We start from the raw sequence: 16,585 nt of genomic DNA, 5'->3' as shown, positions 1-16,585 counted from the left end.
CAGAACAGGAGCAAGACCGAAGCAGAGCAGGAAGGACATGTTGGATGAAGTATTTGTGTCTGTAGGAGAGAGAGAAGGCTGGGTAAGGGGGGAGGGGGGTAGGGTGGGAGTGAGTGAGGGAGCAGGGTGGGGAGGTGGGTACATGTCATCCTTGCTTGAAATGCTTGTTTGTACACACCAATCATTGAATCGCTGCAACCAAGTGAGAAAAGCTTGTGTTCTCTGTGACAAAGTGACCTCGGGCAACAAGAACAGTCACAGAAAGAGGAGATGGAGAAGGAGAGCGTGGGGGGTGGGGGGGGGGGGGGGGGGGGGGTGGAGGGAGGTGGAAGGAGGTGGAGGGCAGATGCTACACAGAACAGAGGCCAAGCGTTGTTGGGTTTGATCCTGATCATGAACACTTTCAATCAACCTTGCAAAAGAAATACCATTGTAGATGACTGGAAACATCACTTCCCATCCCTCTCTGGTGCTTCATAAAAAAATGTCCCTCCTTTTCTGAAAGATAAGGCTCCCCAGTGCACTCCAGAGCAAATTAGCAAATGTGGAGCTCAGTGACCTCAGTGTAGAAACCATCCAGAGTACGCAGTGCGCCCTACCACCCCCACCTCTTACTGCTATGTCTGCATGGCTGCATTAGTCAAGCTCAAATGGGTTTTTCCGCCATGAGAAGCAGAGCATGACATGCGCTAAACAATGGCAGGCAGATGACGAGCCAGCTCCATTTGATGATGGCCTCTGCCGACGCGGACACTTTTTGATGTGGAGGGATATCAGGGCAGAGTGATTCATTAGGAGTGCACAGGTGGCCCGGGATGTTACTGAGTCACATTTGCTGCAGCTTCTGATTGAATCAACTGAAGATGAGGCCACGTGAAAACAAACACACATGATTTTTTTCCTGTTTTAGTTGGGACAAATGTGCAAGTGGAAAACAAATAGTATAAAAAAAATACAGTGGAGTTAACATTTTGTGCTGTGTATTCAGGTATTTAAACTGTTTACAGATAATTTCACCTAAATATTAGGACTAAATACCTAAAAAGTCAATGCTCTTGAAATGCTTAACCCTTTCATGCATAGCAGACACTACAGTGGACAGTTATTCTACAGCTGTTCTCTTGTATATTCATGGATTTTTATTTTTTTACACATATCTTTATTAAAGTTTTAAGACACTACATATCTTTTCTGACATGAATTGGTAACATTGTGTAGATCTCCCCTGAGCATAAACCCCCAGAATCACAAGCACCCCCCCGCCCCCCAATAGTTTTCACACAATTTATCAGTAAATACATGTTTCTTTGCTTCAAAAATTACTCGCATGGTGTCCAAGTGGACATTTTTGCAACTTCATGAAAAATAGGTTCATAAGAAAATTTCTTTATTATTATACTTTTTTTTTTTTTTACTTTTTTATTTTTATTTATTTTTCATAAGAACATTTTCAATCGCATTGTTTTTTTTCATGCCTAAAGAGGAATAAAAACACTCAGGAAAAAAAAATCTTGATTAAGGTTCTCATAATTCGTGCATGAAAGGGTTAAAAAAAACAACTGAAGGAAACTATATCAATTAACTTTCAACAAATTGTCAACAAGCTATTAACACTGCCCCCCTCTGGTTGCAGGTTAACCCTATTAGGATGTTTTTGCACTTAGGAGTCAAAGTAAAGAAGGATTACTTGAGCAAAAGAGGCTGTGAAATAATCAGCTACTCAGAGTTCAAGTATCTCAAAGTTTCAAGGGTTCAAGGTACTTTATTATCCCCTAGGGTCAAATTATTGTATAGCCAGCAGTACACACACACACGCACACACAAAGTCTAGATATTTGATGAAAAACAGTCCAGAAATACTGGGCTGTTTTAGCATGCTTGTCCATTCATCACAGGAAGCACAACAATCTAAATTGTACCTGATCTATTAACTGCTCGCCACTGAGCACCGTTTGAACGTTTGACCTTCTAACACAGCTCATGACATTATGTTGACATTTAAAGTAATCCCTCCCACGGTTCTTAATCCCAGTGGCTGTGGACTGGCTTGACCCACCCTCTGAGCTCAAGCCCCTTCCATGCACTCACCACACACTGACAGAAGAGGACGGGAGACGAACACAACTCTGATATCCAGATAAGTCCACAACGCCGTGCTTTAGGGATCACGGGGCTCAGAACATGCAACGTTGAAATGGCTCAATTATAATATACCAACCGGAGCTTTTACATGACACGCGTTAAAGCCTAAATCTGCAACTTGATAATGTGAGAAACCTGGATTTTTGACTTTTTTTTTTTGACAACTCTGGAGGAAATGAAGGCACACATTCTGAGTCTCTTTGTCAAGACAGGATACAAGTATAAAAAACATATGTTTGAAGATGAATTATTACAACAAAATCCTTCACACAACAAAAAACATTCTGTACAGTCTGTACTTTCATGGTCAGTTGACAGCAAACGACAACGCTATCTGTCGATACTGTCATTTAGATGTAATACACTACTGTGCAAAAGTCTTAGATCACTTTTAGCTTTGTTGTTTTTGCAGGATTTAAAGGGGCATACATATTTATTTCTCATGGTCTTTTTCTTCAGATACAGCAAGAAATTACAGGAAATATGTGCACAGCCTTAGAAGACACACAAAAACTGAATTAAATGGGCTATAAAGGTTAAAGTCACTATTTAATGTGACCTCTGACCCCATGACAAGAAGCAGCACAAACAATTAGAAACATCTAACATGTTGAATGAAAACTGGTGTAAAACATCTGAACATGTTTGCAATAAATCTCATATTGTCTGAATAAAAGGGTTAAAGACATGTGAAGGTCACACCAAATACTACCACATTGGTAAATAGATGCTGTTTTTAACCTGAAACTTTTGTTTTACTGCTGTACATATTTCAAATATATCCAGATTGGAACTTAATAGAGACAAATGCATATGTGTGGTCATTAGAACTTTTACTGAACCAACAAACCTAATGTTGGATTAGGACTTGTGCACAGTACTGCATATGCCGATGTAATGCTAAAGGTCATCATTTTGGAGACACGTTTGGCACAGATTCCAAGTTACGGGTTCTTTGTCAGGACACAAGTATTAAAAAAAAAGTTGAAGTTGAATGATTACCACAAAATTCTTTACACAAACAAAAAACAGTCATTCTGTACAGTCTGCACTTCCATATTCTAGCGTCAGTATACGATAACGCTATTGAACTAAGATTTTCTGCTGTTACCAAGCATGTTTGGATATAATACAACTTCTATTACTCCTTTTACAGCATGGACACTGAAAAGGATTGTACTATTCAGTTATATAGTCCAGCCTTTCCCTTAAGTCTGTTTTTCACCCATCCTGTATTTTTTTTCTTTGCAATCACATAAAGTTTCCCTTGTGCAAACGGATAAAAAGTGATGAAATGAGAGGTACAAGATGACAACCCATTTATTTAGTAATACATTCTGCAAACTAGAAATTTTATTCAAAGGCTAAAAAATGAAAGAAAGGAGGGGAAAAAAGGAGAGAAAATTTAAGGAGCAGGGAGAGAAATGCATCAATTCACAAGCAAGGAATGCAATTTGTTCAATCGACAACACAAATAGTACAATTTAGTTCAGGGAACAAAGCTTTTTTAAACATTTTCTTTTTTTCTGCCATTCCTTTGGAGCTAAAACATAATACAAAATATACAGTTATTGAACTTTGTAAAATCACTCACAGAGGCCTCTGAGAAGCATTTGAATCAACAATGACAATACTTATCTACAGCACTCTAAAGCTATTTCTGAATGTAATCATAAATATAGCCGACATGAATGTATGTATGCACATTTCGAATGCGTACAAGGTTACCATGTTAAAACACTTGCATTTGTTAAAAGTATGACATCATCTGCAGTGAAAAATTAAATATGCTTTCAAGATCAAGACTCAAAAGGGTTCATATGGAAAGAAAAACAAAGAGCATACACACCATTAATGTTCTAAATGTTGTACCTTGTGAAAACCAGGACAAAGTCACTTTGTTGATAGCTTAAGTACCCTAACATGGAGACATTTTTGAGCCTACAAGAGTGGAACGGCAGCAGCAGCGTTACACCTCATAGTGTTTGTATTGAACAAGTACTTTAGGGGGCATTATGAGACTGGGTAAGGCAAATCGGTGAGCTTATTTATGAGCTGAGAAAGGTCAGCTAAGTGATGCTCAGGTCACCCGATAAGGGGACAAATAAACCACCACTGCTAAGGGTCACACAGTAGACGCCACAACAAGAGGGCGCAAGAAAAAATCTCTTCCACATCTGCCAGGTAGTTTTCTGTACAACAATATACAGGATGCATTCCGGGCAACCAAAGGTAACTCCGTAAATAGCTTTATAATCTGTTTTCTACAATAATTTTTCTGAGGAAAAAGCTGATTATACAGATCAGTGCATTTGACTGTCATCTAGTTACACCTATTACATCACACATCTCACATTTCTAGAACCTTTCAATTTTTAACACATCTCAAGATTTTCGAGCATCACACAAGTGGAGAAGTTGCTAATAATATATGGGTACTGTGTGTGTGGGGGTCTGCTTCTATAAAAAGGCCAATAGTGCTTCTAATTACTAAAATAATTTGCAGTAGTCACTCATTGACCATTACTTTTTTTTTTTGTTAATGTTAGAATAGTTCAGTCAAATACTTTCATGGGCACAGACATATTCCGAAACAAATCAGAAGTTTTGGGGGACAACCACAAGAAACTCTGCTCTTTTAAAAGTCAGTCTCCGTTAAACTGCTTTCGGAACAGTGGGGATCTACAAAATACAAGACCAAGAAAAGAAAAGAAAAGAAAAAAAATGAAGTAAAAACACTTCTGATAAATGTCATGAGGTATTTCAGTTTCATGAAAAATTAAAAGATAAATGGATATATTTTTTGTTCATTTTACGTTGGGATGGATAGTTTACATAAAAAGTAGAGACACCCAGATGTGACAAATCACAGCTAAGCCACTTTCAATATCTGCTAAACATTCCACCTACAGCAATTCTGAATATTAAAGTCTACATTAGTTGTTTTCAGGGGGTGAAAGAACTGAAAAGCTTCATTAACCAGCATTGTTTAAGGGCCACCACGATGGGAACTGCAGAATTCACAAGGGGCAAGTGCAGGGCAGTCTGAGGGTGTGAGGGTTATCTAAGATTACACAATGGCCCCAAGTTGCAAAATAAACACAGTATGCTTGTTCCTTATTTAGCTTGAAGAAAAATAGCATGAAATGTCACCTTAAGATCAACACTTACAGGATTGCAACAAGCAGCTGCGACTAGAGGACTGGTAAAGAGAGACATTTAGTGAAGTTCAAGCAGCGCAGCAAAAATTAAATATTACAGAAATACAAACTGCTCAGCCAAATAAAAAAAAGGCGTTTATAAACACACTAGCAAGTTTTTTCTTTAACCCGACATGGCCAAACTTGTTTCAGAGAGTTTTCAGTTAAGTGTGGAGGCAATACAATACTGTGTAATTAACAGACTCAATGTTTCGCGGTTTAGTTTGTGCTGTTCGAGTGAATGTTTGACTATATTTTCATTCCGACGACTGCAGTCAATTTCCCCATTTGTTAAAGATTTGTTTACAGTCACTCAATAGGATGCCACTTCAGTAGTTTACTATTCATGACTGGTTGTTCTTTGTGTGTTAGCAGGGTGACTGTGGTTGTTTAAAGACACCCAATGGAGCTGATATTCAGTGTCTCTTGGCATATCTGATGTATTCTGCATGCGTTTACCTTTATCTTGTTTTTCACTGCACTTCACTGTCTACATCAGTGTCTTTTAATTCACTGGTGGAGTGGTGTGTTCATGCCAAATAACCACCACTAACTGTTTATATCCACATTACTGCCCTTGCAATCAGCTAAAATGTGGATCATGTGTCACCAGAACACGTCTCTACAGTCTCACCAGTGGTCAAAACTCCGTAGGGATCTTTAAGCAGCACCGATTACAAACCTAAAAAAAATAAAGTGAACACCAAAGGCTGCATACTTTTAAGATCTTCTGCCAAGTTAATCAGTCTTTCCTTAATAAAATGTTAATTACTAGATTATATATATGCTTTTAGGCAATTACAATATCTGAGTGGTCTTTGGCCCTTTTTGCCACAAAGCACATTTAAAAAGCAGCTAACTCAAGATTGTAGTTATACATTTGTGAAAATTCAGTACATACCACAAACCCAAATGCAGTGAAATAGTTAGGATTGTCATTTTGATAATTTAGTACATCACTTGTGTGTTCTATAATAAAACCTGTTCACACCCTCAGTGGAGAACAGACACACCACAGTGATTTAGAGTTATTACCTTTGTTTGCATCCCAAGACAAACCAGAATCACGTTTTGTCCATGGCAAAAAAACTAGCTCAAGCGACATGATTTATTCCTTTAAAGTTTAAGTCAAAAATATATACATACATAAATTTCCAACAATGCAATTTTAGACAAAAAAAAAAAAAAAAAGGCAGAAAATAAATCTGAAATAAAACCATTTCTTTTCAAGAAAAATATCTACTGTGTGTTAAATACAGATTTAGTCAGTGACTATTAATCTTTACAAAGGGAAAATTAACTGAAAAGAGAAAAGAAATAGAAATCAACCCACAGATCATACACTATAGCAGCAAACTGTATTGTGCTCAGCTTGTGGTGCTCGGGGGGGAGGGAAGGTTTTAAGCAGAGGGAAACCAATGGGAATGAAAAGGTGCTATACAACCATGAAAACTCATTGCAGATAGCGGTTTTGTTCTTGGTCTGAATGTCCAAATAAAAAGCCTGTGTATTAATCTTGGAGGTTTAAGAGTCAGCAGTTTCTCCTATCGTCCGACTGGTAATGAGTGATTTTGTCTAAAATAGTCAGTGCTTAAACTGTTCACATCAGTCAGATGATCAGATAATGTTAAAAGTAAAAGCTAAAATTCTATCTGTACCACATACAAAAACTGAATCTCATGAAAGAAAAAAAAAACTTGGCATAGGCTGTCATAAAGCTGAAACAAGTGATCATATATCATATGGCACCCACAATGGGCACTGGTGACAACGCATATAATGAAACTGATATTTTAATATGACACCATAAATGGGTGAATTAGCTGCAAACCACTGTGCACCATGGGTAAATTGAGCTACTTGTGTCATCTCAGGATTGGTATAGTTCTGATATATAGCTTTAAATTGTTCAAATAGCGTAACAGCATGTAAACCCTGCTATCAACACTTAGTGAGAGCCTATCATGATATGAAACACTGGCTGAAAAAGGGCAAATGAATGGATAACCTTTGGGACAGCAGTTCCCTTAAAACTCCAGCCTGGTGTGGTGTCTGGATCACCTTAGCAAATTTTAATTGTTTCATTGTTGAAACTGCGCTGCACATATGGATCTGCCTTTACACAAACACACGTGCGCACTTACATACACACAAGCACCCACGCACGCTGGCAATTATCTATTTGCACAGACAAACGTGTTAACAGGGGGGTGGGGTTTTTTTTGTCGTTTTTTTTATCAGATGCCTTGAAGAAATGAAAAAGGTCATTTTTTTCACTTCACACTTCCAAAATGACTGAGAAACCATTATTATGAGCATGTACAGAAAATCACTTACAAAAATAAAATACAATTAAAAAAAAAAAAAAAAAAAGCACAGGGAAAAAATAATTTGGATTTAAATGGTGTGATATAGAGAGCTTACTGTGCTGTCAACTATACAATTTACCCGTTTCTTAAAGGAGCATAGACTAACTGAAAAAAAAAAAAAAAAAAAAAAATATTAAAGAAAAGTAAAAGCACAGAGACGTTGTGCCTGGAGGACAAGCAGTAATATTCACTGAATAGACATTTGTTAGAATTCCAGAAGAGCAGGAAAAGGCAGATAGTGCATAAAAGGTTCTCTTTTTCATTTCTTTCATTTTTTAACTTAAAATCAAGCTGCATTAAATACAGGCTGTTTGTACAGGACAATTGCACTTCACAAAAACAGAAATATACAAACACACACACAAGGAAATGTGAATCAAATTAATTACAGCAAAAAATCTTACTACTTAAGCTGATTATTTAACAAAAAGAAAGAAAACCTTGAGGACTCACTTGTTATGGATTACTTTAGAGGAGAGTATTAAGGTGGCTGAACATAAATGGGACACAAGACGGTGGGGATCCTGAACTCCAGAGTGGACTGGTGCTGCACTATTCCAGGTTTGTGTGCATGCAACTCCTCTTCCTCCTCTTCCTCCTCCTCCCATGAAATTCCCTTCTTAGAAACCAATAGCTCAGAGTGACGGAGAGACAGACTGCTGAGCTGAGCTGCTGTGGGTCTTGAGAGGATGGTGGTTTGTAAACTCTATGCTGTGTTAGTGGTAGGAGGTTGTGTTACCACATGTCGTCTGTGGACGCAGAGTCCTTGATAAGAAAGGAGAGGAAGTAAAAACCCTTCAGACTCTGGCTCTCATATCCATGAGATTTCTATTAATAGCTGGACAGGTCTAAAAAAAATTATGAAACAAACTGATAGATGTAAATCATCAGGAGCAGACAGAAAAGTAGAAAGGCCCCTTTTTTGATTCTACTGTAAATATACAAGATACCTGTGTAATCTACAGATATACAGATTCGGAAATAATTATTAGACCAATGTGACACAGTAGTGAAAAGTCAGACATCAGGTAAAAATCTGTCAAAAGACAAATGAAATGTTACAAATTTAATACGGAAATCTACTGTATTTAAAGTGACATGTAACATAAATTAAGAACATCTAATCAATCAAGAAACCAATTCAAGGTCATTTTATATCGGATATTACCACAGCAGTTAATTGATGGTCTAATAATTCTATCCAAAACTGTATGTTACTATTTGGATGGCAGGTGTAAAATCATATGGTCAACCTGTGCAACTCTGCTTTTCCTGATAATTGGTGCCCATGATGTTTCCGGTGCACGAGTCAGTCCTTTCCAAGAATACAGCAATTAAATGAAACAACTCAAGTCTGGAGTACATTTAAGATGGTTTTACCAATTAGACCCATGACAAACATCTAAATACGCTTTGTTTTTAAGCTCTATTGAAACAGTTTCATGGATTTTAAATGATTCAGTATCCCCACAAAACTACTTTTAAATAACAGTTTTTGTGGAGATTTATTTCCATGAACTACACAACTAATGGTGGTTGGTTGGACTGAGGAGAAGAAGATTACAAGTTAAAATACCAGCATTAAGGTCACCAATTATCAGCTACAGAAGAAAAGCATAAAACGTCCATGTCACCTGGATGGCTTATCGCATAAATGTGTGACAGTGAATACCAGACAGGATACATCAAGAACTTTTTAAACAATCCTTGTGGTCCTACCAGTGGCTATAAAGTACTTGAAAGAAACACCATTTTTATATCCGATACTGTTCGAATTGAAAGTGTCACAACAAAGAAAATGCCATTTACTTGCAGTGACCTTCACAGCTGGCGTTTCCATTGAACTCAACTACCAGATGAACCCTGACTGTGCTTTTTCACAACACATGTACACATTCACACTTTACAATTACCATTTTTGCCTGCAGATAAAAACTTTCACCTGCATTTGACTATTAGTTCAATGTTTCATACATCTACAGTAGACTTGAAAGTACAGCACTTGGTAACTCGGCATCTAAAGCATCTTTGATTGTCACTCAACACAATAACTTTATAGCAAGATCCAACCATTTAGAAAAAGCTTCTTAGAAATCCATGATGTACTGCTCACAGATGGGAAAAAAAATAGTATTTCAGCATCACTCTACCTGTTTGTCCTCAAAACAGTACATTTATTACATTTAAACTCTATTAATCTGCAACCCTGTACTCACAACATTTCCACTCTGCATTTCTACTTTTCCATTTACTTTCAGTTAACTTTTAAGTTATCACAAAACTATGACCTTGAGTTTTACTATTTTAGATTCTATGTACAAAAAATATTGATTTCGGAATAGAAAAGCAGAATTCCAAAATAAAATGAACGTAAAACTGGTAAAGTAACACATTTTAACATTTCTTGTGAGAAAATGTGTAGTCTTTCCATTTTATTTTGTTAGAAAATCCTTGGTTATCCTTGTTTTTTAGTCTCATATACCGCTACCATTAAGAAAAGAAATAATAAACACAACTGATACTATGTTCTTAAGATTTTCTTTTTTTTTTTTTGTTACTATAGAACACTATTAAAAATGTTAATATACTGATTCTATTATGTGAAATTGCTCACTTGGTCTGACCATGAGCTCCTGCTCTATTACTGCCACCTCTTTCTTTCTGGACCAATACTCAAAAAACAAAAGCCTTCTGAGAGAAATCGTACGCCACTTGTGTAGAGTGTGACTATTTCTGATGAAAATCATCACTCCAACAGAAGTAATGTAAAATACCTACCACAGAGACTTCAAGGTTAAGTCACAAACAAGCAACAGAAAAATATTCCACTAAGCTGACCTGTCGCCACCTCAACCTGAATGCAGTCATTCAGTTCCTCACTACATCTGATATCTTTTCACACAGATTTTTTTTTTGCTATACTGTTTGCTTTGTACACAATAATAATCTATTTGTTCCCATTTACCTGCTGACTTTTTCTGTATTTTGTGGTCTAAAGGCCTGATTCATACTCAATTATTGGGATTTCTTGTCACAGATTTGAGATTGTGTCTACATAAAGCTTTACATTCCCCAGTGAATATCCTTTACAATTAGACCGAAATTGTTGAAGGTCTTACCAAACTAGGCAACCTGCCAAGCCATACAGACATGGACCGCTCACAAAGCAATAGGAGAAAAAAAAAAAAAACAGGTGACAAAAAGAATACCCTAAAATCTATTAAAAAGGAAGCATTCAGCATACTGTATTTGTTGTTTGCAAAAAGACCATGTGAACAGTAAAAGCACAGAGCAAAAAGATTTTGTGGTCTGCTTTAAAAACCACTAAACTCTGGAACCACTATGCAATGTGCTATTATGCAACATTCTAACAAAATACATATATTTCTTTGCTTGTAACAGCAAAGTTGTCCAAATATATGTGGGTCCAAATATAGAGTATTTTACAGAATCTGGTGACGCTACAATGCTAAAATTTTAATAATAAATACACATCTACCAGAGAAATATATAAATAATTATTTTACTTAGTGTAAAATCAATCCCTCGACATGTTAAATACAGCTTTGGAAATATTAAGACATCTGAAACAAAGTCAACATTTGTCATCAGAGGTGTCTTGTGTGGAAATTTAAGGTAAAATATGATAAAACATGTATAAAATATTCACTAAGTATACTCCTCAATAACAATAAATTTGACATTATCAATTATTTCCAAAGCTGTATATTTGTAAGTAGTTTTAACTACAATTTATATGCCATTTTTAACTGTAAAATATTGTGGCACATCTGTGCATTCATTTATCCCTATTTTCAACTAATTATTTGACTGTTTCCTTATTTTCATTGTTTTTTTTTTTTTTTTTTTTTTTTAATCATTTCAACAAATTCTGTAAAGTCCTGTGAAGTGACCTTGTTGTGATATTGGGCTCTACAAATAAAACTGAGTTGAAATTGAATTTAAGGTGCTAAGTTTAAGTCAACTGATGCCCAGAAATCTTGAATTAGAAGAAGTGACAATTGTTTGCAGCCTCTTTTGAAAAAATAAGATTACTATATATTAGCCTGAATAACATGACCAACATTTCAAAACATCTAATTTCAGCTTTGTGTAGACTAGTGGCAATAAAAAAAAAGAATTTAGATCATTTTGCCTTCAAGCTACACCACATAACACAGAAAAAGTTAAGGGTCTTGACAGCTTTTTGAGCGTACCCTAATTTCTAAGATAATTCGATGTGGTGGCAATAATTTAAAAAATCCAGTGTGATACAAAAATGAATTACTGATACAAAGTGACAATACCCACTGCCAAGGACAAGATGATATACACAAATAAAACACAGCTGACCCACACTGAGCTTATCTGATGAAAACTTAAAAGCACAATATCTGAGTGTATGAGGGTAAGAGCTTTGCAGCCTGTGTGCATGCAAACGAATGATAAGCTGTGTTCCTTTTAAACGCTGTGTAAGGGAATGCACATTTTAATTCTATACACACAAACACCAGACAATTCCACTTATTAACTCTTCTTCCATTTGATTTAAGGAGCTCTAATTAGTAAAATTAACCCATGCGGTACGAGACTGAAGTTTTCTGGCACAAAACCTACTCTGCAATAGTGTTCCTTTTCAGAATGAACTGTGATGTGACTAAGGCATGACTGGTACTCTTTTAGGGGAACAATTAATTACTTTCTGCCTATGTCACAAATACAGAACTATTGTAGGAGTACAGGAATTTAGTGGTGCTTTAACTGGACATTTCATTACAGCTTTAACAATTATTATCAACCCATTCGATTGTTCATTTTTAGTATTCTAATAATAACATGCATAAAACCTTTGGCCGCACCAAAAAGCATACATGCACCAAACAAGGCACACTGACATGAAGTTACAAACATTTTAAAAGACAAGCAGGAATACTTACTGTGTCATCACTTCGGTAAGGGTTGAGTTTGTTGTATACCGCTTCAATAACACTTCGTCTAAACATAAACACATATATGACATTAGCATATGAAAGGTTAGACAGTGTTTTGCTAAAAATTTTTTTAAAAAAATACTGAAAAATTAGCAACAATTTTTTTTGTTTCATAGTAATGTCAGTACTTCTGAACACAAAACTCACTTGCTTGCCAGCTCGCCTCCAGGAGGGAGGTTAGGGATGCTCTCAGACGCTAACGTCCGCATTACATGAACCAAATCTGGGACTCCTTCATCACCCTGCTTTTTGATGATCTCTGTTGAAGAACAAAATTATACGCTTTCACTAGAACCCATACATAGAAAACTTGTGCAATAATAAAATCTCAAAAGGCTGCACTTTAATGATGATATTTGGAAATCAGTGACACTGGGCGTAGAGATATAAAATAATTTTTAATACATGTTAAAATGTGTGTGTTTGAGCTAAAAAAAGTAACATTTCAATTGATAATTCATCAAGGAATTGTGCATTTCCCTTGAAAACCAAGCAAATAGTCTGAAATTTGATGGAAAACTGTCCACAATAATTGAGATATTTTTTCACAAAAATCCTGTAGCCTTATTTTAATTTATTAGAAATATAGAGAACATGTTTAACATTTTCCAGCATTAATAAAATACATACAGTGTTGTGTCAATATGCATGCTTCATTTCTCAAGAATAAGCCCAAGACGTTAAATGCTCATTAAAATGCTTCAAACATTACATAACACACATGCTGAACTATAATAACATTTAAAGACATTGATCATACTCTACTGTATTCCTATTTTATGTCTTCTTCTTTCCCAAATTTTTATATGCTCAGTAACTATAACTAAATCACAGGATGTCATTGTTTTCCTTCTAGTTCCCTGGCTTTACACAAATTGCACAATGTAAATATTTGTAGCCTAATAAGGAAAAAAGCATTTTAAAAGGGCTTCATATCTAAATATTCCATTTCCAATATTTGTTACCCAATTCAAATTGTGATTACCAAATCTACTTCTTTTCCCTTACCTTCTACTCTGGATTCCAGGTATTTATCCAGCTCTGCCTCCCGTTTCACTGCTTCTGGTGATACTTTTGGGGCCCCAGGAAAACAGACTAACACAACACTCATATTGTCTCGGCTTCCCTGTTAAGAAGTAAAGAAACAAAAATTATGATTATATTAACAATGATAGCAAAAAAGGTACAAAATATCAGCTTGGGTTTTGAGGACATACCTTGTACAAGCAGGTGTCAACAATTTCATTGCTGACTCGTTCAAGATCATCAGTCACCTCTAGCCTTGACCTGACAAAGTCACACAGTTCTTCATTGGCCATGACATCCCAGATGCCATCACATGCTAGTATAATGAATTCATCTTCCCCCTCGCATCTCTCTATTGCATAAACTTCTGGCTCAGGAGAGACAAGCTGCTCTGTCGGACCTTTCCCATGCACACACTTGTAGTCGAAGTCTCCCAGAGCCCGCGACACGGCTAGGGACCCGTTAACTCGCTGGATCATGACTGAACCTCCGGCATTCTGGATCCTTTCCTTCTCCAGGGGGTTATTGGGTTTGTGATCCTGTGTGAAGAAATGCACCGCTCCACCCCGGCTGAGGAGTCCCCGTGAGTCGCCACAGTTGATAAAATAGACATGGGTTGGAGAAATCATCACACCTACTGCAGTAGATCCACTGCGGTCCACACCATGCTTCTTCTCTGAGATGGTTCGCATGTGTTCATCAATCTGCAGGAATCCTGTGCGAATACCATTCTTCACACTATCTACACAGGGGTCCTCCTGTAGAGCACTCTGGAAGTCTGAGTTGCTGGTGATGTGCTCCAGCAGGTGCTCACAGCAGTACTTGGCGACCTGAGAGCCAGCATGCCCATCATAAACAGCAAAGAATGACCAGAGGTCAAGACCATGAGGCAGACCAATTACTGCTGTGTGTGCATCTTCCATCTCTACTCGCCAGCCCTGCATACTGCTCAGACCATACCTTAGGCTGTTACCCTCACCGTGGGAATTGTATTTTTCCATCTTTGGTTTATCCAGAAATGCCCCCATTGTGTCCCTCTTAAAACCTGCAATACATTTTTTCAAAGGGGAAAAATAAAACCATTTACAAGATATGCCAGAATGTAAGCACTGTCATTACAACAAACAACTACAGGGTCTTTAAATGTTCAGATTTGATTCAAGCTATATTAATTTAAATATATTAAAAACTATATTCTTTTCTAAAATTACTACATGTATCCATGGTATAGAGTGGGATTTTAGATTTTACGCAATACATTTTTCACGTATTGGGTAAAGAGAGAAAGTACATTTTCCATCCATTTATGACAAATTATTAGCATCATAGATCTGAGCTCAGGCCCCCTACTTAAACCTAAAAATAGTAGACGTGTACACATTTGGCTACACATTGGGAACACTGCTAGCGTGAATTAAACTGAAACGCCCTTTGACAACTGGATAGTCAAGTTTATCGTTAAAACAACAAAAGTTTAATCATTTTCACACAATTCTGGGCAGCATCTCTCTGACCTTCTCAATGCACTTCAACACACTAGCTAGTAAGGTTAAAAGTAGTTTGAGGTGTCGTTACATGTCTGCACAGCTATCGTCTGCTAAGCGACTGACCATATATTACTCGATAACCACTACAAAAACAATATCAGGGGATCTGACAAATCCAGCATTAATGCTAACGCTGCAGTAAGCTAATCTGCATCATGTAACTGTTATGTAAGGAAAGCTTGTGCTGTTGTATTTGCGGGTGAAAAAGTTGGTTCTATGGCCAGTCCAAAGCACAACCCAAATAAATGTGCGGGCCTTGACCCTTGTCCCTCAGAGCTAACTTTGACAGGCCTCCCTCTTCCATGTTTGCTAAGGTAACGTTGAGTCAAGGAGAGCCCACGGCCTAGCTAACGTACGATCGCTACACGCTAACAGAGCTAGGTTCGCTAACTAACCAACGTACATCAACAGTTGGTAACTTAACTATAACCAATTCGTGACTTACCAAATTTCCAATACACCAGGAACGAAATCTGCCTCAGTGACCAGGGCTGACTAGTTGTGGTTTGCACCAGAACGGGTACACCGACGAAACTTGGCTGTTTGCGGTGGTTTAGCTAGGCTAGCTAGCCAGTTAGCTAGCAATGAGCAGTCGTCACTCAAGACTCAGTGCATATAATTTGTATAAATGCGGAGGTCCCTCTTTGCGTACGCCCCTGATGAATTACATTATCTCAGCTGGCGATCTAAAGTATATTCTAAAAGGTTTTCTAGGGAATTTATAGGCCGAGTTTTGTGCGGCCAAGCCAGGGGGAAGCTGAAACGTTTGTCCCAGCCTCTCCACTTGACAGCTTGACAGCTTGCTAGCTAACTTTAGCTACAGAGGAGCACAGAGCCACAGAGACAAGACCCGGATGTTGCAGGTTGCGTACTCGAAAACATGACATCATCCCTGTAGAGTTGTGTGCTCAGCCTGCTGAACTGAAGACATGAAGCCAGTATCATGCATTATGTCCTAAGATTTCCATGTTTGGAATCCCAGACATCCTGTGAAAGATGCGCACACATTTATAGTGAATCAGCTGTATATGTGTAGCTATGTGCATTCCTTATGCTCCTCTGTCATTCATCAATCATCTTAGTATTTTGGCTCAGTCTTTTGCAATCCATGTAATCCACCGTTACTGAATTATTATTATTATTATTATTATTATTATTATTATTATTATTATTATTATATGTACGGATTTTTGTATGTTTAATTTGACATGTGCATACCAAGTGCAATAATCATTTTACAATCCTACGATATAACAATGCACAGCACTAAACTGAGGTGACTATCAACTTTTGTAGCTTTCACTTTTCAG

General features: G+C 37.2%; 1 protein-coding gene across 1 annotated transcript; it reads right to left on the bottom strand.

Moving 5' to 3' along the window:
* Positions 1 to 3,444: 3,444 nt before the first annotated feature.
* Positions 3,445 to 16,100, bottom strand: ppm1aa (protein phosphatase, Mg2+/Mn2+ dependent, 1Aa). Its single transcript, XM_030126807.1, has 6 exons — positions 15,721 to 16,100; positions 13,920 to 14,773; positions 13,711 to 13,828; positions 12,850 to 12,961; positions 12,649 to 12,706; positions 3,445 to 8,476 (listed from the first exon to the last, which is right to left on the bottom strand). Exons 2-6 carry the CDS (start codon positions 14,754 to 14,756, stop codon positions 8,447 to 8,449), a joined length of 1,155 nt encoding a protein of 384 aa, XP_029982667.1. The 5' UTR covers positions 14,757 to 14,773; positions 15,721 to 16,100; the 3' UTR covers positions 3,445 to 8,446.
* Positions 16,101 to 16,585: the final 485 nt, after the last annotated feature.

The sequence above is a fragment of the Sphaeramia orbicularis genome, chromosome 22 (assembly GCF_902148855.1).
Source record: "Sphaeramia orbicularis chromosome 22, fSphaOr1.1, whole genome shotgun sequence".
Classification (NCBI taxonomy): Eukaryota; Metazoa; Chordata; class Actinopteri; order Kurtiformes; family Apogonidae; genus Sphaeramia; species Sphaeramia orbicularis.
Note: the sequence above shows the minus strand (reverse complement) of the source record. Positions and strands in the feature narration are given on the sequence as shown.